Here is a 25840-nt window from a genome sequence, read left to right on the forward strand (position 1 = left end):
GTGCCCACACAGCCTCACTGAATCAATAGGGCTTTGTGGAGATGCAGAGGTCTGCTCACACAGAGTATCTTGCCAGATATTCTGCACCTCTGTATCGTACTATCAGTGGTCATGGAGTGCAGTGACTGTGGCGGGGAATAGGGAAAATAAACAACCTTGTTCCAGGCCAAGTATACAGAGTATATATTGGCTAATATACAGTCAAAGCCTTGCTTTAACTAATATAGAGTTGGTGTCCAGGGCAATGAGCTGGCCTTGCCATGAATCATACTGTATTGCACACTGGACATGGTGCAAACAAACAAACAAAAGTGAGGGCTATACCAAGGAAAAATGAAGTGGAGAAGAGGGCAACAACACAAGTAAAACAAATAGAGAGTCCATAGATACCAAAATCTAGTATTAATATTCTGAGGCTCAGTTTGCAGTATTATTAAAAACATCTTCCCACCACCTACCCACAAGGTTTCTCCTGCAAGACATTTAAATTTTTTAATTGCATAAAGTTACTTCACATCAATGTGCCAGTGTTTACGTTTAAGTTGCTGTTGCCTTTTTGTGCAAATTTTAAAAATAGACAAATATTCTAAAAGAAGAAAGACAAATCATGCTGCATAGCCAAACTGAAAGAAGAAATATGACTCAGCCAGACCAGTAGTACAACTGCTCTACAACATTTGGACTAGTAGTTGTAAAACATTTTGACAGCAATATTGGATCAGAGTTGTGGAGAGCAGTTAAACTGACATTTGACAATTCCAGCAGTACAACATACTGTACCAGTAGCAGTAAGAAACACCCCTCATGATTTTAATTTTCAAAAGAAATCAAGAACATGTAAAGCAGGAATTGCTGTTATTTTTCACGTGCACAAGATTTTAAATATATCTTCTTTTTGAATTTTTGACTGTTTCAAATGATTAGAAATGTTACACTACGAACTGCAGTGTAGTCAATAGAAGCAGCAAATAAAAAAATAAAACAAATTCCCTAAATAAATTTTAAAAGGATGAACTTTAAAAAGAAATAATTTCAGAGGAAATCCTTTCAATAAGCAGATGTTCACTGCTTATTTTCTGAACACAAAGTGACTGAGTCAATGGTACTAAAAATAGAACTTATTGGTATCTTAACCATTATAGCATACCATAGTACATTTTATAATGGGCCTGCCTTAGCATCTACTCAACAGCTGCAAGGGTTTTTTTTAGTCACATTAGTTTAAAACATCTTTAAATCAATTTCTTTGTGCTGTTATACACTAGATAAACTAAGAATTTAAGTGGCAGGAATTTTCTTGAATTCAGAAATTCATACACATACTTATAGACTAAAGCAAGATAAAAAAAACCAGCACCACCCCCCACCCACTGACCCAGTTTAAGACTGGGATTTTCAAAGGAGCCTAAAGGGAGCTAGGCACCCAACTCCTAGTGAATTTCAATTGAAGCCTAACTCCATTAGATTCCTTTGAAAATCGCAGTTTAAGTTCCCAGTCCAACTCCCACTAAAGTTGATGGCAGTCTTTTTACCATTGTCTGGGAGTAGAATACACAACGTTCCACTGCTGTCTTACAAATAGTTGCGCAGCACACTGGCAAAGTGTGTGTTGTATCTTTCTTTAAGGGCTGATCCACATATAGGTGACATAAGCAGACATCTTTCCTGTATGTGGATCAGCCTTTAAAGAAGGATACAACACACACTTTGCCAGTGCGCTACACAACTATTTGTAAGACAGCAGTGGAATGTTATGTCTCAGGATTCCTGGTTTCTAATCCTGGCTCTGAGAGGGCAGTCTCTAGAGGCCAGAGCAGTGTTTACAGGCAGACAAGTACAGACACTGCTTGCTAAAAGGCACTGTGGCTAAATGAATGAGTCTTGGCTCTATCATATGAGAGCCGTGGGTTCTATTCCCAGTTATGCCTGAAATGACCTTGTGCAGCCTCTCAGTTACCTTACTTGTAAAAGGATAGGGGGAAAATGATTGCCTGCCCTGAGGATAGGAATATGAGGGGCTTGTTTAATAATAAGTGTTATGGACTTCACAAAAATATTAACAGCACCCATGAGCTTCCTGCTCAGCATACTTTCTCCTAAGCTAAAGGATGTTCCGTGGGGGACTCTCACTCTCATGCCCCTTAAGGGCCTTTCTCATAAATTCCTGTGAAATCCTCAGAAAAATGACATTACTGTCTACCAATAACAGAACATGGTTTTAAGGATTAATCAGGGATATTATTATTATTATTTTTATATGAGCCTCTAAATAGAAAATGTATGCACTTTGAAACCCACACATGTTAAAATCATGAATTTATTATTTGTACTAAAGTTCCCAATTAGGATCAGGGACCCATTCTGGTAGGCACTGTACAAACATACAGGATTACAGCACCCCTGCCCCAAGGAGCTAAGAGTCTAAGGATATGTCTACACAGCAAAGAAGAATCCACAGCTGGCACGTGCCAGCTGACTCAGGCTCCTGGGGCTCAGGCTTCAGGGCTGTTTCACTGCTGTGTAGACTTCCAGGCTCGGCCTGGCACTGGAGCTCTAGGACCCTCCCACCTCATAGGGTCCTAAAGCCCAGGCGCCAGCCTGAGCCCAGAGGCCTACTCAATAATGTAACACCCCTGCAGCTTGACCCCCTCAAGTCCGAGTGGGCCAGCCGTGGGTTTTTCTTTGCTGTGTAGATATATCTTTAGATTGGGGTGGGCAAACTTTTTGGCCCGAGGGCCACATTGGGGCGTGAAACTGTATGGAGGGCCGGGTAGGGGAGACTGTGCCTCCCCAAACAACCTGGCCTCTGCCCCCTATCTGCCCCCTCCCACTTTCCACCCCCTGACTGCCCCCCTCAAAGCCCCTGACCCATCCAACCCTCCCTGCTCCTTGTCCCCTGACCGCCCCCTCCCGTAACCGCCCCCAGAACTCCACCCCCTATCCAACCCCCCCTGCTTCTTGTCTCCTGACCGCCCCCTCCCGGGACCCCACTCCTTATCTAACCCCCTGCTCCCTGTCCCGACTGCACCCCTCAACCTCCACCCCATCCAACCGCCCCCTGTCTACCCCTGCCTCTTATCCAACTCCCAGGCCCCGGCCCCTTACCATGCCGCTCAGAGCAGCATGTCTGGCTGCCACGCCGCCCAGCTGGAGCCAGACACACTGCCGCGCTGTCCTACATGAGCAGGCAGCCCCGCTGCCTAGAGCACTGCCCGTGCGGCGGCATACTTGCGGGAGGGTGGGGGGGAAGGGGCCGGGGGCTAGCCTCCTGGACCAGGAGCTCAGAGGCCAGGCAGGACAGTCCCGTGGGCCGGATGTGGCCCGCGGGCAGTAGTTTGCCCTCTTCTGCTTTAGATTGTTAGCTCCTTGGGGCAGGGATGCTGTAATCGTATATGCAGAGTCTAGTTGCTGTGTAGACATATTCTAACTTAAGACAAAACTCAACAAGTGAGCATGGTAAACACTAGGAAGGACAGAGGTGAGGGTACAAATAATAATCAGTATTGTGTTATTCTTTCCTTATTCCTTCCTATTTGCTGTATCCACACGTAGTCTGTTGTCTCATTCTTCAGTTATAAGCTCTTTAGGGCAGGGACTGTCTTTTTGTTCTGTGTTTGTACAGCGCCTACCACAAAGGGGTCCTGTCAATGACTATGGCTCCTAGGTGCTACCACAATACAAATAAATAATAATAATAACACTGTGAAAATAAGATTACAATGCACTTTAAAACCAAGGGATGAAAAGCATAGTGCAGGAGCCATTTACTATGATTTTACATGGTTAAACTAGCTGATTGCACAACTTGATGGTTCCAAATTATTTTAAGGTATAGGCCAACATTTTTAAGTATGAGAGCCCATGATTAGGCTCATAGATCCGTACCTAGGCCCCAAGATAAGGGAGTCCTGATTTTCAGAGGGATAGAGCACCACAGTTGTCACTGAACTAATTGGGTGCTAAAGATGCTCATTATCTCTGAAAAACCAGGCCACTTCCGTTGAGCGTAAGGCGTGATCTACACTAGAAAATTAGGTTTAACTTTGTTGGTCAACGCTGTGAAAAATGCATACCCCTGAGCAGCATAGTTAAGTTGATCTAATTCCCCATGTAGACAGCACTAGCTCAACAGAAAAATTCTTCCATTGACCTAGCTACCACCTCTTGGGTGTCCACACTGAAGCTCTACAGTGGCACAGCTGTAACAGCTGTGGTTGTGGGGCTATAGAGTTTTAAGTGTAGATAACCCTAAGTGTGGTTTTCAAGCCTAACTTTTAGGTACCCTTTTTTGTAAACTTTGGGCATATATTTTATATATTAGCAATCCCCACTGGTCCTTTACCTATCCATTTTCAGCTGCAGGCATTATGATAAAAGTGAGATGGAGGAGGGATTTGAAGGAGCTGCTGAGGAAGCATCTACTGTAAAACACAGTTATTGGTTTATGTGGCCACATAAAACAAAAAGCAAGGGATCCCCATGACCACATTAGGAGGACTGGATTAAAATGGTTGGGGATGTAAAGAAAGTTGTCAAAAGAAGTAATTTCATGTACATCCAAATATTGTATTATTCCCCTCCCCCAACAATGTCATTAAAAGAAAGCACATACATTTTTACCAGTAAATTTTAAGGGGAGGTGGTTATTAGCAGCAGACTGACTTCAAGTGAAATAAATGACTGACAATTAGAAAAAAATGCATGTATTCAACAATTAGGTAACACCCAATTCCACTGCCAGTATTTTATAGCTGGATTCAAACTCTCCTTAGGCATGTGAAGCTGTGTATTTTACCTACAAAACGAGATAAGGTACACCTACAAATGACAGGCATGCCCATCATGTCCTATTAGGATAAAGCCCCTACTTCTAACCACTTAGCCCTAACACCTAAAAAAAACCAAGATTAACCTTGGACTCTCATTCTGGTTTTGATTGAGACCTTGTCTATACACAAACTTTAGTTAGTTTAATTAAATTGGTTTAGTTAAACTGGTGCAAAGACCTGTGTAGACACTCTTGGGTCTGGTCTACACTACAGACCTATATCGGTCTAACATGAAAAATCCACACCCCTGAGCAACATAGTTAGGCCGACCTAACATCCCCGCCTTTTAGACAGTGCTATGTCAGCAGGAAAGCTCCTGCCAACATAGCTACCACCTCTCAGGGAGGTGGAGTAACTAAATTGATGGGATAGCTCTCTCCCATCAGCATAGAGTGTCTTCATTAAAGCGCTATAGTTGCGTAGTTGCATCAGTGCAGTTGTGCCGCTGTATTGTTTTAAATGTTGATGTGCCCTTATTTTGGCTTAAGGGCAGTTTATTTGGTTTAATTTAAATCTATTCCGACATCAATTTAAGCAAAATTGAAATAAGCTTGTCCACTCAGCCTTCTGTGCTGATTTAATTCAATGTTTTAAATCACACCTTAAGCTAAACTGCTACAACTCTGACAAGCCCTGAGAGAATTTATGTCTAGTGCCAGCTTAATGAACTTGAGTAAAAGTGTCAAATATAGATACCTATATATACAGGATTAAGTGATATACAATAAAATTGTATTTTTATATAGCATCACTGTTAGCAGTTGGTCAGACTGCCCTCAAGACTTTTAAGGACCTGGTCACCCCACAATCACAATAAAAATACAGCACAAGACTGGCCCGGTTTTAATTGTTTTTGTGGTCATTGTCAGACACTAAAAGAGCCAACCTTTGAACATAGTAAAACAATTTTTGGTATGGATAACATAAGCCATATCCCTTCTTGTAGATCAATAACACTAAATAACTTCCTTTTCTTGAGTTGTTAACAGTCTTTGTTTTCAGACCCAGTACTTTGTTGCAGTTTTAACCAGTGAGATAATCATCATCCAGGAGAAAAACACTCCTTTTCCCCTTTTATATCTGGTTATGTTGTAAATTCCTCACTGCACTATTGTGGTAGGATAATTCAGCCTTGCGGGGTATCACACCAGCCACCATGATTGGCAAATAAGACAACAACTAAGAAGAAAAATTAAATGAGTTTAATTCCCTCACCATCTCGCTCCGGGTGAGGTTTTTACATACCATCACAATACTAAATCTCTCAAGATGCTGTCAGAGCTGAAACACAGAACTCCTTCCTGAATTGAGAAAAGCAACTCTCCTCAAACGAAAAAAGGATAAGAGGAATATAAAAAGGTGAAAAGAAGAAAAAAGATTCTGAATTTAAAATGGATAAAGGTGATAGAGACACATTGTATCAGCAGATTTATTTGGGTGTTTTTTTGCAGTGTCTTTAAAAAAAGACATTTCAGTTGCTTGATTGAACTAGGATCATTTCAATGTGGCTTTCTGTAAAACCTGAGACTTGGAGTGATTTTTCCTTTGCCTTGTTTGAATACATTTGACATTGATATCTCCATTAAGGCTTTCCATTAACATCAGGTGCTGAATTCTCCTGATGTGGTCAAATACGATGCCGATTTATACCTCTGAGTAGCCCAGGGGGGTTGCAATTCAGTGTGAAATATTGTCCTTAATCTACTGGTTTCTATTTACTCTCTCCTATCTTCACAGACGGTCTGGATCACTTGCTGCAATAACACATGTATGCTGAGAGCCAGATAATATGGGCAATGAGGAAGTCCCATAGAATTTAATAGAGAATGATCACCTTTCCATAGTTCTGAACCTTCCTACAAATTTTAACAGAGAGGCTGGAATTATTGGCAGGCCAGAGGAGACAGGGTGAGAGAAGGGAACAACTTGTGACATTACTGAATTTTGACCTTCCATGCCCTTCACAACCTTGTCCCTCGCTACTGCCTTCTCTTATCCCTTATCACATTGCCCTTCTATCTCCTCTGCTCTGCCCATTGTACAAGCCTTCTTTGCCTAATTTTCAGCTCCTCATACAAGCAACTGATTCTTCCATGATTCATAAGTACACTCCCCTCCCCTCCTTAAAATCTCTCTCTTCAGGACCTACCTTTGCAGTGATGCTTACAAGAAATCAGATTGTTAAAGATAGCTTAATGGGCAGATGGGGATAGTTGGTACTTTCTTTATATATTATAATATACCGGTAATTATAATTTACAAAATAAGGCATATATAAGCATGTACCCCCCCCCCCGATTGTATCCTTCTTCTCCCAACTTTTATATGTCACTTCTCTTCATAAAGTTTTTAGTATATGAACTATGTTACCATTCATAATTATACGTCCCTTCAGGGCTGTGATGTGGATTGGGCTTTGTGGGCTACTGTAATATTAAGTAGTAATAAATACAGGAAGATTATTTTAATATATTTTTTAAAATATTATGAAAGAAAAAAGAAAGATGACAAAAATTTCATGAATGTAACATTGAAGTTGAGATTGTATTCACACAGCATTCAGGAAACAGAGCATTATTATTCCTATAACAGCCTATACTCTGCTCCGTGATACAATTCAAATGCGGCATAAGTGGATGCCATTCCACTTAAGTCTGTGGTCTTATATCTACTTATACCAGGTCTGAATGTGGTCCTGTGTGTAAAAGCATACACAAAAGCAGTTTGACACTAAAGAGTCTACAGAGAAAATAAGAATACAAAGAATGAAAAACAAAATCGCTGAGCAGAGTTAAGGCTGTTGTAGGAATACTAATGCTCCGTTTCCTGAATGCTGTGTGAATATATATATATTACTCTCTTGTGTAAGAATGCACAGAATAGAATAACTTACCTGAAAAGATCTGTGACTTCTGAGAGCAGAAGCTGAGCTACACCATCCATATCGTGAAAGGGAGACAGATAGTACTGTAGCATGGGTAATCTACAAACATGCATGGGAAGTGGGTTCACAAGTAACGATAACTGAAACCCTGTGCGTTTCAGGCTCTGTATACACCTCTGCCTTGCCTCCAGGCTCTCCCCTAGTACTGGCAGCAGAGCTAGCTTCCTTCTTTGTGATGCTGCCATTTGCGTCACTGTTGCTGGTTTACTTTATTTCATTCTGACTTTCAGAAAGTGACTATCAATAGCTCTCTGGGCATTTTCAAAAATTAAGGTACAGTCAATAATGTGAACCTAATCCAAGGGTTCACATATGCACAGGTTACGTTGGGGACGTTAACGCTCAGTCAACATTAGCTTACAGGACAAACGGTAATGGAATTTGTACTACTTTATTGGGGAACTGAGTGCCTGTTTCCTGAATCCTTTCCTCAAGCTGGGCACTCTGTTGGTATTTTTCAACCTTTCTGCCTATGGAAAGTGTATTTTTGTTCTGTCCTTTGCTTAGATGCCAGCTTTGCCCCCCCCATCAAAATAAAATAACAAAATTTTAAAAATGTTGCCTAGGAGTTTTAGCACACTTTTTCAGTTTATATGCAAATATATTAGTAATTCAGTCACAGTTTTGTGTTTATTACACATTATCTTGAAATAAATCTTAGTTTTACAGTATCTAGGCTGTTGGACAAGTGATTTTAATCAACTGTTAGTTTCCACTAACAATATTGTAGTTACCAGACAGGAAAACTAATCATTCACATATGTGGAAAAAGTCCATCCATGACATTGAACTTCATTTGGTAATATAAATACTATCAAGAACATAAAAAATCTAGAAATGTTTCATTTTGATTTATTCCATAAAATTGAACTGTACCTGGGGAGTCATTTAGACTGAAGGCAATTCGGACTGGCTTATCAGCAGGTACTCTTGCTGTGGTGATCATGTGGGCACTTGAGCCTACGCGTTTATCTGCGTGTTCCAGCTGCAATTATATAAATATTGCATACATTACAGATCATATGAAGCCATTATATCCTCACTTAGTGATTTGCACACATTTATAGCTGCACTTTTTGCATTTTTTACTCTAATAAAGCAAATTTAAGGTGACATGCACAGGGCTACATTTGATTTTTCTTTTACAAATTTTTTAAAGTGAAATTCAGTGATAGAGACTAAATTCCTTGATTTATCCACAGTCCAGGTAAAGGCAATGACAAAGCAAATTTCCCCACATTGTCCTGTCAGCATATTTCAGCCTTGACCTAGACAGTCACACATTTAAGAGTCAGAAGATTGTTAATTCTCCAAAGCTTGGTACTGACCCTTCAGTGGGATTCCTTGCAGATGTTAAGGGTCTGCCTAGAGGAAGTCAGTTGCAGGATCAGGGTCTAATTCAGCCTGTGGCCTTTCTTCTGAGTCTGCCAACTCCAAATGGCGGTTTTAATGGGGTGGATCCCTCTTCACTATGAAACAGCCCAAAACTCCCAATTCATTTCACATAGAACACCAAACAGCCATCAAATATTAAGGTCTTCAGTTGCTATCAACTTAGACAGGATAAGCTTAAAGCATGTCTAGGCTTATGACACTTATAGTTACATTATGTATATTTAGACTTTCCAGTAAAAGTTTTTTTCCCAGAGTCTATTAAATATTTGAAGTCCAACTTAAACTCATATATATCATATAAAGCTGCTGTAATTACATTCACAAACTATACACTAAGACCCCAATCCTGCAATGAGCCAAGTCTTTGTATGGAGCCTAAATGAAGTTAATGGATCTTACATGGTGAAAGATCTGCCCAGGCACAAATCATTGTAGCATGGGGGGGGGGGGGGGGAAGGAGGAGGTAAGAGAACTAAGCAAACTTCAAACATTACCCAGCAGTGCATTGCACCTATATAACCTTGGCGGATTACTACAAGAATAACATTTAAAAAAATAAACACAAGTGTAAAACATGCATAGAAAATTGGAAATCAAATTATTCAGTAAACTATAGCAAAATTGCTAAAAGCTGTGCTATACTTCTGTAGACAATGTGGGGTTTAATTGATGGAAAGGGAAACAACAGTTCTCTTAGCCAATCACATTGCAGCTTTTCTGTTACACTTGAGAAAGCAATGTTCATTTTTCTGCACTAAAATTGCATTACCCCATTTGATGTTATGTTTAATTATTAGCGCATCACATAAAATCAGTACAAGAGAACATCATTACAAGATAAAGGTCTTGCTTGATGATGCACAAAACGAGGCAAATTCATCCCTAGCATTAATCCTTCGCAGGCAGTAGAGTAGCACCAAGCATAAGTTTGGCCCACTGACTTCAACATTTATTTTTTATTTGTTTTGTCTGTCTGAGCATTTAGCCGGCAGAGGGATACTGTTACTCTATGGCAATGTTACACAATAATCCATTGACGTGAACTCTGATCAAATAGTGGATGTTTTACAGTGCTTAGATTTTCTTTTAAAAAAAGAACAATTATTCTAAAGTCCTTATTTTGGAGCTGGCAGCCTCTTTTCATATTAATATTTGGAGGATTCTCATGAATAACCACATCTTCCCCTATTATTACTAATCAAAAGAGCACACACACACCCAACCAGCATCAATTGGAAGAGAGACCACAAAAGTCATTTAAACAGACAAAATGTCTGGGGGGGTCTGTTTATGTAGTAACTTTTTCTAGAGTAATGATTGCCCTCTTCCATGGTCTCTTTGTGAAAAGTATTTGAGACCTTGCATGGTTTTTTGTTGTTGTTGTTTTTTAAAAAAAGAACAATTGCAAAACCAAAATTATTTATCATAACATACCCCCCCCACCACTCTCAAACAAACCTAGAACAAAAGAGAGAGACAAATTCGCACAGCTTTGAAAACAAGACTGTTCATAATTACATATTGTATCACACATGCACCACATCTGTTAACCATCATCAGACAGGTTTTCTACACAATAAGATGCTTCATGTTTAATATCACAGACTAAGAAATGAGAAAAAACATTCATGGAAGTTAATACCATTTTAACAACAAATATGATAGGATGTCTTTTGTTGGAATCCTTAAGCTTACCATAACTGAGCATTGTCTGAAGTAAATCAGTGGTCTTGCCCCATTCACACACTGTGTGGTCTACAATGTTTACAAATTACCAGTATTTAGCCACCGATCTGAGGGCAAAAATAAATACTCCCTTCAATAACTAATGTTTTTAATATTACACAAGAGACTTTTTCATTTTGTTCTAATTTACGAAAAGAAAATCCTATCTATATACACACTGTACATGAGCCAGTTATCTCGTTTTATGAATTAAAGATTATTTCTTCACCAGATCTTCAGCAGACTCCTCAATGGTCTCCATCATCAAAAAGAAAATAAAGAAAACAAGAAGGCAGGGAAACTCTCATTTCAGTTCTCTGTTTGTAAATAGGATGATGCACGTCCCCTCGGCTGAGGGAAATGAAACAGATCAACTGCGTACAAACTTCCCACTTATTTTCCTCACACAAAAAAAAAGGATGATCATTCTGTAGATAGAAGGATATGGGAGTGGGCAACTTTGAGTATAATGAGGTGTTTAAAAGGATCCCAGAAAGCAGTTCCATATTCATGAGGACTGTCTATGGAACAGGCTGTTGTTTCTTTATAAAAATCTGTAGCAGAACTCAGATTAAGTGTGTTACAGCTCTATCAGTTTAGTTCAGTTTTCACACCTGTTGCCTTACCTCACTTAGTGGAGAGTCTGCACTTGTATAATCCAGGGCCAGCCACTGCCTTGGCTTGTCGTTGCCTTTATGGAGTAAAGATTCAATAAAAGAAAAGGCTGCACCTGCTACATCGCAACAAACTGACAGAGTCTGAGAAGCTGAGACAGCTGTTAAGGCAACATGCTGCTACCTGCACTTCCCATAGGCTTTGCTGTCCCACAAGACCACCCTTTTCCGCTTTTTTTTCGCAATTCCACTCTCCCTTCCTTTCCTTTCCAACAACGAGATTTATGATGTTGTCATGCTTCAGAGGGAAAAAAATCTTTCTGACAGAGGCATTATTAAGCAGCAAACTGGAGAGTTCAAGATTTTTAATTCATTAGTCCTGGCAAACCTAAAATACAAACAGACTTGCTTCACAGGACAGGAATGTTTTCAGCATGACCCAATCAGTGTCTGTGTCTATTCCAGCAAACTGGCAAAGATAGCATGACTCCAGTCAGCAAAAATGTCTGTGGCTCGAATCAGCTTGGGGTGACATTGCCAACTTGGACAGGCCACATGCAAACTATTATATGATAGAGGCAACTATCAAAGCTAACAATGAGGATGAGGCTTGGTGTTTTAGGCTAGGTTTGTAATGGCTTTGGTAAAGTGTCTAATAACAGACTGTCTAACAACAGATGATAGAATTATTATATTAAAGAGACAATGGATTAATTTTAGTAGTATGTTAGGGTCTTGTATAGTCTTCATTATAAGTACATTCTAAAGACAGATTTATTTACAAATATTTTGGACAGGAATTGAAATTGCAACTGACTTAAAACTAACAGCTTGTAGATTCTGCTGCTATTTCTGACACTGCCTGTCAGTTTTGTAACTACAAGCAGGGTAATTAGTAACTGAATCTGGAAATGCCATGAAAAAAAGAAGCAGTTGTCCAGACTGATGCAATTACAACAAGCAAAGCTTAAACACCCTACTGGTTGTATGTATTCGTCTGGATAATCAGGATCCTTGAAAGTGCAAAGGATACTATAGGACAGGAGACTGACTGACAATATATCCGCTGAGCCTATCATTATACTGCGTTTTTTTTAATTAAGAAAAGCTTGTCTCTTTCACAAACAGCAGTTGGTCCAATAAAAGATATTACCTCACCTTGTCTCTCTGATATCCTGGGACCACGGACCAACATAGCTACAACAACACTTAAAAAAAAAGTTAGTTTCCCTACCTTCAAAATATTTAAAAAAACCAATAAATTTAATTTGACAGGTTATCCCAAATGCCTGTATTCTGGAATGTCTCAAGTACAGCACATGTGGGGCCAGATTCTCTGGTTCATCTGAGGGGTACTAGATGCAGAAGCAGGGGGAGCTGCAAAGATAGCATTAAATCAACTTTCTGTCTCCCCCCACAACCTGGTATTGGCCAGGAACTGATCCAGTCCCAGCATAAATCAAAGCTACCCTTTGGCTGCTCCAATCTAGCTGCCTGTGACCCAAGGGGCTGGTCCATACCTGGAGATAACTGGAGCACAGAGACACTCTGCTTACACTTCCCTTCCTCCAGGAAAGGCACCTGTGCTGCGGGCTGGAGGAGGTGGTGTGGAAGCACCACGCAGGCTCTACATTACCTAGGGATTCCCCTGATAGCTGATTAAGCCTTCTTCCTAGATTCACTGTGCCACCACAGCAGGAACAAGAATCTGGCCAGGGGAATCCAGTCAATGATTTCAAAGCATGAACATGCCCCTGACTTCTACACTCATCCGTGAGCTCATCTTTCTTTCTTAGCTGTAAATATACTTCTGAAAAGATATTTATAATAATCTCTATTTATCTCATTTTGGAGGAAGATTTAGCTTTATTCACAACCACTATTGCTACTGAAATTTCGCTATAAAATAGCACCACCATGTAATATTGATCTCAATGAGGGATTCTTTCTCCAACTAGAGGACTAATTATTTTTAAAGGATGTACTTGGTTTACAGACATAGGATGAAATCCTGGCCCCACTGAAATCTATTGTGAAACTCCCATGGACTTCAATGCCAGGATTTCTTTCATAGGGCCTGATTCTCTCCTGCTTTGTATTGTGTGTAGTTACTTGCACCCATTGAAAGTGAATGTAAAATAAATCAGATAGATAGCATTTACACCTAGTTGGCAGAGGTCTGAATGAACTCACAAGGTGCAATGCAGTGAAGAACAGGCCCTATGTAAGGTATCTCTAAGATGCACAAAACCTTGGTATTTAAGCACCAACAAGACTTACCTTCACTAACCAAGACAGCAAGATTCTTAATCACTCACTAACATAGGTCATACACATGCAATCTATCTGGCATGCCCAAGATGAGGCAGAAACACTGACACATGAATGACACATGGATGACTTTTCAAAACTGTTGACTGACAGTGCACAACTACCAGATCACAGTGTAAATAGTACATGTATTTCCAAATTCAATACATAATATTTTGGTATTTTCTATCTATTATAAGCATGTTATATCATATTCTCCATTTATTATATATCAATGTTTCTGATGAAATCCCATATTACTCTTCACACATTTCAAAAGAAGACAGTCTTAACAGTGCTTAACTCCCAAAACGTAAAACAATTCTCGCCCATCGCTTTCAGTCAGTTTAGTACCATGCAGGGCAGCAAGTCACCCTTTGGGACACAGAAACTATACAAACCAAAAAACCTTGTATCACATTTAAATTTCAGTGCTTTATATATAAGTAGTCCTCTGGAACTACTGCTGTATGTACTATGCGGATGACAGTGTAGTCTGACAGTACAACACTGGGAGTCAAGAATCCAGGGCTTTATCTTGCAGTCCCTTACTCATGTGAGTAGTCCCACTAAAACCAAGCACACAATGACATGGACTTCTGTGACTGCATTGATCCTGACTTGGTGGTCATGTGACTGTCCATCTAAAGAACTCATAAACAAACTAGATTTTTAGATATATTTTCAAATGTTTGAGTTCACATTTTAAGAGGAGTTTTCCCTGATTCCTCTGAGACCCTATCCTTCAAACTTTAACATTAAGACATTTTACATATACAGCACTGTATCTGAAATATTAGGTTGAATAATTACTATCATTCTGTAATTATTTTTAACCTGTTTACTTTTGGGGATGTAATATTATAAAAAATTCAGTTAAAACTGAAATCAAGCAATAACATGCACTCATATAGCACCTTTCATATGAAGTTCTCAAAATCACTTTACAAAAAAGGAAAACTGAGTCTTAGTGAAATTAGGTTACATGCTCAAATTCCTATTAAGGCACTGTAAAACTTGGGAACAGACTCTAGTGGCCCAATCCTATAGCTCTTATTCCTGTGAGCAGTCCCACTGCACTCAGGAAAACTACTCCACGATCTGGTGCAGCACAGTAAATACTTATTCATAACAGGCTGAATATACACTTTACACTAATCTCTATGAAAAGTTCAGAATGCTGATAATCCCTCCGGTTTTTCCTGTAGAAGCACAGTAGTGGTGCTGTACCCTGTTTTCCTGCCAGCCTGCTCTTAGTCATCAGATGTTTGGTACCCAAGCAAAATTCTTTTGATCCCATATCACATTATGAAACCTGAACTCCTCTAGAAGAGTGACACACAGGATATCATGTTTTAGTCATCAAAAGATTTTAAAGTAATCATACCTTAAATTAGAAACACTGCAGCTTATTGATATCTGGTACAAGTTTGTAATTTTTTAAAATATGAAGTATCAATTATTTTACACATGTATAAAGAGCAGTAGAATGATCAGTATTTGCTATCTAACAAAACACCTGTTGCCTTCCCTTTTATAGCTGTGCTACTTTCAATTCATGTGAGTTTCCTAATATGAACAGTATTTTGGTAGCATATGACCTCATTCAAGCTGAAATGGTGTTTCAGAGGTTGCCAGTCACTATTTAAAAATACACTTTAAAATATTCTAACGCATGGATGATGTTCAAAGGAGATGTTGAAAAACATGCTTTTCCTAACAGTGAATGAAGTGAAATTTTCATTTCACTGTTTCATCTGAAAAGAACACAACACAGAATACACACAGAAGTTAACTTGTTGTTTTTTTTTACAGCAAAAACTGTTTAAGGGTCCAATCCTGGAAAGTGCAGAGCACCCTTGACTCTCACGGAGGTTGATGGAAGTTAAGGATGCTCTATACCCCACATGACTGAGTTCTGAAGGAGGAGCAAATGGCAACAAGACAGATTCTTTAACTACACATCACATGGCTGAATCACTGAAGCCAATGGAATTGCCCAGGGTGTGAGTTGGCACAGAATTTGGCCAAATAAAAATATTTCATGAATGCATTTTTTGCCTGATCCTGCACTCCATTCTCAGGCAAATGTTCTATTGGGAGTTCCTCTGAATATATAAAATACAAGGTCTAAAACATTGCACTGCAGGGAATGTGCAGTAGGAGGTGGTGGTTTGAGCATGTAAAACCTTTTTGAGTTGATATTTTTCTCTTTCAGATTTAAAAAAATTGTAGTTGCATTTGTAGGGGAAAAAAATTCAGTGGACATTTCTACAGAAGAAAAATACCAACCAAATTTACAGGAAAACTGAGATATACCCAGAAATTTTGGCAAATCTCCTTCCCCTCTTCCAAGATCCCCCCATTTCCCAAGATGTGGGGACAAACACTGAATAAATTTAAGCTTGCTATTTTAGAAATCCATTGTTTTGCCATCAGTTAATCCTTTTCTAGTTCACTGAAGAAATTCCAGAATGCATCATTCTGTGATCTCACTGATACAGTTAGTCCCATGCAATCCATTATAAGCAAGTTAAACTAATTATTTCTGTGCTGTATGCCCTTAGCACCTTAGCTGGGCATTTAGCACATACCTTGGTGCTTACATCATTTTTTATTTTAGCTTTGCAATTTAACTTTAAGAAATTTATGGCTATAACGAAAGGTGTCCCAGATCCCTCTGATAAAAACATTCAGAACTAAGTTTTCTGTTTACAACCTGTACAACGTCATTGACTTTTAAGGTGTTGCACATGCTGTCAGTGCTCAATGTGAAATGAATATACGTATAGATCAGTAAAATTACGTTTATATAAAAGCCATGTTCGGGTGACTAAAGATTTAGGTACAGATCTTCAACCTGGAGTTGTGCAAAGGGACCGTAAACCAACATGAAGGAGCTGTGGAGAATTTCCCTATCGCAGGAAAATCATCAGCTGGCATATCATCAGCGTAGCTGGCTTTATGCCACCCACTCCCCTCCACTACCACCATTCTCTGCACTCACTAGTTGAAGAAGCAGACAATATACAATGGGATCTCGATCTCTGCCGATGGATGTGACATGGTGAGATGTGGAGGGGAGAACAGGAATTACTGGATAGGTCTCACAAAAACTCTGGTTCACTGAAGCACACATCTGTTGGCCTGGTCTTTTCTGCATTGATCTGCCATGCTATATACTCTGAAGGTGAGCAGGGGAATGAGGTGCTAAGGATTATCCACTGTGTTGCACTCCATGAAGGTGGGCTCAGGAAATAAATAAATAAAATCAGCTCTGTTTATGTCCCCTTTGTGAACTTTTCCCTAATAATCCTGCTTCAGGACAGGGAGCCAAACTGGGCTCAGAGATGGCTCTGAAAATATTGAATTGATGGTGACCTCCGTTTCCTCAAAGAGCCTGGGTTTATTGTCTCCCCTCTCCCTCACGGGCCCTTTCGGGGCCTGTCAAAGAAGGAGCTGGCCTGGGGCTCCAGGATGGGCTCTCCAGAAGCTCTATTTCTCTCTATGGCATGTGACCCACATGGGCCTTTGTTTCCCCTGGAAGCCCCCTGGGATATCAATAGAGATTCCCTTGGGAGCCTAGTATAGAGATGGTAGCAGGGGGAAAGTTTGATGCTTCTCAGGTATACCAGAGTTGTGAGGCATCTCACTACCACCTGCCCTTGGCATGAGGAAGCCTTGTCTGTACCTGTCAGGAGTCAGCTCCTTGACTCCACCAGCCACAGGCAACACAAGCACTCCCCTCTCAGCCTCCGCAGGCTCCACTGACCCTTTGCAGGCAAGCATTAGGCACACTCTATCCCTAAGGACTCTGAGTATCCCCCTGCAGTATCCAGCCCCAGTTCCACTGGACTATCATAGAATTCACAGATCACTGCTCCCAAAGGACCAGTACACTCTGGCTTACCAGTTTCGTCTCAGGATCACCACTCTCTTGAACACACAGCAGTCGGAGTTGTTTACAGTGAAAACAAGTAAAAGTTTACTGAATAAAGAACAGAGTTTTGAGAAGATGCAAGTAGAATTAATGGAAACAAAGGGTTACATGTAAAATAAAATCATAACATGCTTTCTAGAGCCTAAACTTAACTAACAAGACATTCCCCTGTCTCATAAAGATTAGCGCCCCCAGAATTTCTCTCCCAGCATCAAACTGCCAGATCGCCTGTGAGCCTCCATTCATAAGACAAGCCACCTGGCAGCTTGTCCCCTCAGGGAAGGATACCTGCATGTACCTATGAACCCCAGATGTAGTTCCAATCATTCACTTGTAAACAGAGTAACTCCCGCTGCTTGTTTTTTCCTATCTAGATTCTCCCCTGGAGACTTTGCAATCACTTGATTAGCATTTTGCTCAGAGTGTAAATAGGAATTCATAGTGAAGTACAGAATACTCAATTTACATACAGCCAGACAGATAAATAAGTGTCAACTGTCCAAAAGAAATTTTATCATCTTCCAACCCCAACTCATAGACTTTAAGAGCATAATTTTCAGTATAGATACATAACTCCTTACATACTATCTGTTCACACATTTCACAGTGATTATGCTGACTAGTGTGACACAGGCTTTCATTGGAGATGTTACATGATACCCTTTGACAACTATTATGTCGAGATCAGACCCAGCAGACCCCTGTAATCCTATGCGCCCCTGTGTCCTCTGCCAACTGGGATCAAGAGGTCCCTGGATCACAAAGGAAGCTCGGCCCAAAGGTCCCTTACGGCATGCTCTGGTGTCCCTTAGCTAAATATGGATCTGAGCTTCACCATATTTAACTCTCAGCATTGGGTCAATAAATCTTGGTAGTCATCTAAACAAACTCAGAGAAATAATTTCTGTTCTCAGGTGACACGTCGAGTAACTGCACTGATTTAATTGGATATTACAGACTCAATTATCAGCATTATGCTGATAACAAGCAAGTGTGTACTTACAAATAAACACTCAAAATCTTAAACAGAAAATGCTGTCACTAAGCTTCCCTGCTGTCAGGAAGAAATAAGCATTCCTAGGACACAAAGGTAAAAAGCCGAGCAGCAGCAGCCAGTGTCCTACTTTTCATAAGAACTGCCACTGTTGTTACCACTACTGCAGCTGCATCTGCAGTGGCACCAGTCAGAACTGTAGAGGGGAAAGTGTAGGGTAGGCAAATGCAAGACTAATCTATTTGCAGAAGTTTGTTTTCAAAAAACACAGTTTATAGAAGACCAAAACCCTGAGGTAAGTGGGGAAGTGGGATACCAGGAGGAGGCACGAGCAGGAGTGCATGAGAGGGGAGGGCCCCTGCCTCATACTGAGAAAGAGGAACGATCAGCAGATTACCTCAAGTGCCTATATACAAATGCACGAAGCCTGGGAAACAAGCAGGGAAAACTGGAAGTCCTGGCACAGTCAAGGAATTATGATGTGATTGAAATAACAGAGACTTGGTGGGATAACTCACATGACTGGAGTACTGTCATGGATGGATATAAACTATTCAGGAAGGACATTAAGGGCAGAAAAGGTGGGGGAGTTGCACTGTATGTAAGGGAGCAGTACAACTGCTCAGAGCTCAAGTATGAAACTGCAGAAAAACCTGAGAGTCTCTGGATTAAGTTTAGAAGTGTGAGCAATGTTGTGGTGTCGTGGTGGGAGTCTACTATAGACCACCAGACCAGGAGGATGAGGTGGATGAGGCTTTCTTCCGGCAACTCGCAGAAGTTACTAGATCGCAGGCCCTGGTTCTCATGGGAGACTTCAATCACCCTGATATCTGCTGGGAGAGCAATACAGCGGTGCACAGGCAATCCAGGAAGTTTTTGGAAAATGTAGGGGACAATTTCCTGGTGCAAGTGCTGGAGGAACCAACTAGGGGCAGAGCTCTTCTTGACCTGCTGCTCACAAACCGGGAAGAATTAGTAGGGGAAGCAAAAGTGGATGGGAACCTGGGAGGCAGTGACCATGAAACGGTCGAGTTCAGGATCCTAACACAAGGAAGAAAGGAGAGCAGCAGAATACAGACCCTGGACTTCAGAAAAGCAGACTTTGACTCCCTCAGGGAACTGATGGGCAAGATTCCCTGGGAGAATAACATGAGGGGGAAAGGAGTCCAGGAGAGCTGGCTGTATTTTAAAGAATCCTTATTGAGGTTACAGGGACAAACCATCCCGATGTGTAGAAAGAATAGTAAATATGGCAGGCGACCAGCTTGGCTTAACAGTGAAATCCTTGCTGCTCTTAAATACAAAAAAGAAGCTTACAAGAAGTGGAAGATTGGACAAATGACCAGGGATGAGTATAAAAATACTGCTCGGGCTTGCAGGAGTGAAATCAGGAAGGCCAAATCACACCTGGATTTGCAGCTAGCAAGAGATGTTAAGAGTAACAAGAAGGGTTTCTTCAGGTATGTTAGCAACAAGAAGAAAGTCAAGGAAAGTGTGGGCCCCTTACTGAATGAGGGAGGCAACCTAGTGACAGAGGATGTGGAAAAAGCTAATGTACTCAATGCTTTTTTTGCCTCTGTCTTCACTAACAAGGTCAGCTCACAGACTGCTGCACTGGGCAGCACAACATGGGGAGAAGGTGACCCAGCCCTCTGTGGAGAAAGAAGTGGTTCGGGACTATTTAGAAAAGCTGGACGAGCACAAGTCCATGGGGCCGGATGCGTTGCATCCGAGAGTACTAAAGGAGTTGGCGGATGTGATTGCAGAGCCATTGGCTATTATCTTTGAAAACTCATGGCGATTGGGGGAGGTCCCAGATGACTGGAAAAAGGATAATGTAGTGCCCATCTTTAAAAAAGGGAAGGAGGAAGATCCTGGGAACTACAGGCCAGTCAGCCTCACCTCAGTCCCTGGAAAAATCATGGAGCAGGTCCTCAAGGAATCAATTCTGAAGCACTTAGAGGAGAGGAAAGTGATCAGGAACAGTCAGCATGGATTCACCACGGGCAAGTCATGCCTGCCTAATCTAATTGCCTTCTATGACGAGATAACTGGCTCTGTGGATGAAAGGAAAGCAGTGGACATGTTGTTCCTTGATTTTAGCAAAGCTTTTGACACGGTCTCCCACAGTATTCTTGCCAGCAAGTTAAAGAAATATGGGCTGGATGAATGGACTATAAGGTGGATAGAAAGCTGGCTAGATTGTCGGGCTCAACGGGTAGTGATCAATGGCTCCATGTCTAGTTGGCAGCCGGTATCAAGTGGCGTGCCCCAGGGGTCAGTCCTGGGGCCGGTTTTGTTCAATATCTTCATAAATGATCTGGAGGATGGTGTAGATTGCACCCTCAGCAAGTTTGCAGATGACACTAAACTGGAAGGAGTGATAGATACGCTGGAGGGTAGGGATAGGATACAGAGGGACCTAGACAAATTGGAGGATTGGGCCAAAAGAAATCTGATGAGGTTCAACAAGGACAAGTGCAGAGTCCTGCACTTAGGATGGAAGAATCCAATGCACCGCTACAGATTAGGGACCAAATGGCTCGGCAGCAGTTCTGCAGAAAAGGTCCTAGGGGTTACAGTGGACGAGAAGTCGAATATGAGTCAGCAGTGTGCCCTTGTTGCCAAGAAGGACAATGGCATTTTGGGATGTATAAGTAGGGGCACTGCCAGCAGATCGAGGGACGTGATCGTTCCCCTCTATTCGACATTGGTGAGGCCTCATCTGGAGTAGTATGTCCAGTTTTGGGCCCCACACTACAAGAAGGATGTGGAAAAATTGGAAAGAGTCCAGCAGAGGGCAACAAAAATGATTAGGGGACTGGAACACATGACTTATGAGGCGAGGCTGAGGGAACTGGGGATGTTTAGTCTTCAGAAGAGAAGAATGAGGGGGGATTTGATAGCTGCTTTCAACTACGTGAAAGGGGGTTCCAAAGAGGATGGCTCTAGACTGTTCTCAGTGGTAGCAGATGACAGAACAAGGAGTAATGGTCTCAAGTTACGGTGGGGGAGATTTAGGTTGGATATTGGAAAAACTTTTTCACTACGAGGGTGGTGAAACACTGGAATGCGTTACCTAGGGAGGTGATGAATCTCCTTCCCTAGAAGTTTTTAAGGTCAGGCTCGACAAAACCCTGACTGGGATGATTTAGTCGGGGATCGGTCCTGCTTTGAGCAGGGGGTTGGACTAGATGACCTCCTGAGGTCCCTTCCAACCCTGATATTCTATGATATCAGTCCAGCCATCCTTTTCCCTTTTCTATAAATATCCGCACTCTCCCCACCCCCAGCAAAAAACAACTTATGGACTATATAACCCATCAAGGGCAGTACAGAAAAGACAGCCCAAGAATACAGCAGCTTAAAGTTCTTGTATTTGGCACCTAGATACCACAAAGCGATTGGTACATTAGAGATAGGTACATATTTGTAACATTTAAAAAATATTAAAAGAACATTATAAAAGTTGTGAAGTCAATAGGTAACAGAGCAGCATTAATAAAATACTAGAAAGTACATAGCTATATATATAAAAAAATAAATACACAAGACTAACCGGCAGGTACACAGAACCCCAGAGTGATGCCATATTATGTCATGATAGGCAGCAATGTTTCTAGGCTATGTCTACATAAGTTATACTGACAAAAGTGCTAATGTCGCTCAGAGGTATGAAAAAAACATCCCTCTAAGCAACATAAGTTACACCAACAGAAGCGCCAGTGTGGACAGCACTATGTAAGCGGGAGAGGCTCTTCTGCCAACATAGCTACCACCGCTCATTGGAAGTGGTTTAATTATGCTAACAGGAAAGCTCTCTTTCATCGGCATAGAGTGGCTACACAAACAATTTTACAGCGGCACAGCTGCATCGGTACAGCTGTGGCACTGTGAGATTGCTAGTGTAGACATGGCCTAAAAAGTGTAGGGATCCCTAAATCCCTAAAAAGGTATTTTCAGGAATGACCTCTCAGCATTAGTTAATTAGTGTTGGTGCAAAATGTAATGTTATTCCTGAAAATGACTTATCTTGATGCTTCTTGGAGAAAAGTAACCCAAGGTGGCAGTGCCAGTTAGGTAGGCCAACAAAAAGCAGGTTTCCTATGTGCTTTCAGACATCCCACATTCACAGGTTTCCATGCTTTTAGAGTTTTAGCTGAACAATTTCTAATAACGTTGACTACAGCTCAGCAATTATGATCCTCAAATATACATACAGTTACACTTAGAAAACTCATGATTTGACACAAAACGTCCATCTTTTGAGCACTCATATTCCATTACTTACAATAGGTTCTTTAAACACACCGCACTGAACCACGTATATAAATAATGTTTATCCAAATATATCTGCTCCCCAATGCTGCCCCTTAGAGGACACATTTTAGAAGTTCATTATATCAAAGATGCAAACCAAAACCCTTGAAGACCACAAGAGTTGAAGTTTCTCAGCACAATGTAGGTTTGGGACCATTTTGAAAGAAACAGTTCACAAATATGGCAGGTAGTCATGTAGTCATCACTTCTTTTTTTTTTTTTTTTTTCAGAAAGTTCCCTTTGTTTAATTTCTGCCTAGGGGTTGGTTCATCAACTTGATTTCCCTTCCCACTTTTGACTTAAACGTTTAAATGAATGTCCAGTTTTTGACTTACAAGTGATTTTGTTCCTGTGCTCATTAAGCAAGTATTATAGCAACACAATAAAATCTCTGAGCTAAACCTGTGTAGTAATTTTTTAAGAGTTGCTAAATCTTTCAAAATAAACTTGGTTATAAACCATGTTCTGTAGTGTGCCGGTGTTGTACAGCCTCTGTGTATGCTCCCCAAATCCTGCCTCTCTTGGGTGGGGGATTATAATGGTATCACAGCAGTGCTGGTGCAACTGGGGTCTTCTGTGTCTGCATGGAGATGGAAAGTAAGATTTGCCTCTAAGTACCTGAAATGGGTAGGAAAGTACCCATTAATAATGTGTAATGCCCTGATTCTGCAAGGAGCTCTGTGTAGGTGGATCTCCATGCCTGTGCAGAGCCCCACTGAACTCAACAGAACTCTGCGCAGTCGGGCTCTTTTGGAGCATCAGGGCTTACATTTGCATGCAAGCACTGACAGGGGAGCAGATCCTGATACACTTATGATGAAACAGCTTTCAATTCTTGAAGCCTTAATTTTGTACAAAGGTTCAAAATTCTGGAAAGAAGAAAACCTTATGTCCCCAAATGAACTTCCTGTATATTAAAGACAAAATTCATGCTTTCTGACACTATAAGCAGTGTAATTAGGGATAATACTGCTTTTGCTATGAAATTGCATTTGTGTTCCATTATTTCAAGTGCAAATACCCTTTACGTAGTCCTCACTGTCTGCACGTTTGTCCATTTCAGAAGAAGCACTATGCAATAAAGCGTAAGTTTGTACTCAGGAGAGATGCAGGACTGCATTAAAAGAGGGTTGCATTGTAAGTGAGGGATGAGGTTCACTACCAGATCTGCCAGGGAGGGAGCAGGGAAGAGTATCCACACTGTGCCCAGTTACAGCTTATATTATCAACTTCTCTGTTATGCAGCACTAAAATTCTTCAAACTCAGCTAAATATAGAAATATAGAAAGTAACCATTAAGCTACACACATGGGATTGACTCCTCATTGCATCATTCCAGTTTTACACCAATCAGTGGAGTGATACCTGCATAAAAATAGAGTAATGCAGCAGTGAATAAGGCCCATCATTTCCCGAATCTGTGAACCTCATAATATAGTGCTGCTTATTATATTAAGATTGCTTGTGTCATCATGGCTAAGTATTGGCATTTCAATTATAAATCACAATTTTCAGTAGTTACAAACTAACACAATGTGGTGCACAAAATCCCAGCCTTTTTACAAATACATGTTACGCTGTTTCTGAGTTATAAAATGGGGTAAATGATCTATTTTAAATATTCATTTGCTAAAAATTAAACTTTGCAGGTCGTAATTTGCAAACAAAAATTGTTTACAAAGCTTGAATGTATGAGTCAGCAAAGTGGAGTAAAGTTGACCTAATGCCCAAAAACATTGTTACACTTTCTTTACACAAATCCTACACCTTTAAAATACACAAATGTCACTCAGAATGTCTGTAAAATGACCAAAAACTTCAAACTTGGGTGTCCTAAGAGTACCTTTGTTTTCACTTTGGTGATGGTCCTTGTTCTAACTGGCACGGTTGTAGAACGGCTAAATAAACCTTACCAATAATTTTGTATACTCTCTAAGGGTTTTTTGCAATAAAAGAACATTTATGACACACTTAAAACATGTGCTCCAGTTTCATTGTTTCAGAATTGGCTGTGATTCCAATTATGCATCATCATTATCCTGTATTATCTTAGAACTACCAGGATCAGCAGAATAGAGAGCTCATTTAGGGCTTGTCTACGCTGGCACTTTACAGCACTGCAACTTTCTGGCTCCGGGGTGTGGGAAACCCCCCCTCCCCGAGCGCTGCAAGTTTCAGTGCACTAAAGTGGCAGTGCAGACAGTGCACCAGCGCTGGTAGCTATTCCCCCCATGGAGGTGGGGTTTTTTATAGCACTGGGAGCGCTCTCTCTCGCAGCGCTATGCCGCGACTAAACAGCCACATTAAAGTGTTGCCACGGCAGTGCTGCCACAGCCAACACTTTAACGTTGCTAGTGAAGACATGCCTTTCGTTCTTCAACACAATAACATAAGAAAAATGCAAAACAGAAGAAAGCCAGCCCGCCTCAGTTAGCAGTTTTGCTTCCAATAAAGTATTTCTTTAACAAACAAACAAACAAACCCTACTTACACCAATTATTCTCATGGCTAATCTGTTTTGTTTATCCAGTATAGTAACTTCTCTCCGTAGCAAGAAGTCTGGATATCGTTTCCCATATGCAGAGCCCTTCTCCAGTTTGTAGGTATTTCTGCTTGTCCTTACATTTACAAGGGTCGGTCCTGGGGCTGGTTTTGTTCAATATCTTCATAAGTGATCTGGAGGATGGTGTGGATTGCACTCTCAGCAAATTTGCGGATGATACTAAACTGGGAGGAGTGGTAGATACGCTGGAGGGGAGGGATAGGATA

At 40.9% G+C, this 25840-nt stretch overlaps 1 protein-coding gene across 1 annotated transcript in view; it reads right to left on the reverse strand.

Annotated features, from left to right (window-relative positions):
- Positions 1-25840, reverse strand: part of MAP3K7CL (MAP3K7 C-terminal like) — an 82934-nt gene that overhangs the window by 42279 nt on the left and 14815 nt on the right. The window contains exon 3 of the mRNA XM_084646134.1: positions 8650-8758. Coding sequence (XP_084502260.1) covers positions 8650-8758 — 109 coding nt within the window. The remainder of the gene's footprint in view (positions 1-8649; positions 8759-25840) is intronic.

This window comes from Lepidochelys olivacea (genome assembly GCF_965140295.1).
Source record: "Lepidochelys olivacea isolate rLepOli2 genome assembly, chromosome: 1".
NCBI lineage: Eukaryota > Metazoa > Chordata > Testudines > Cheloniidae > Lepidochelys > Lepidochelys olivacea.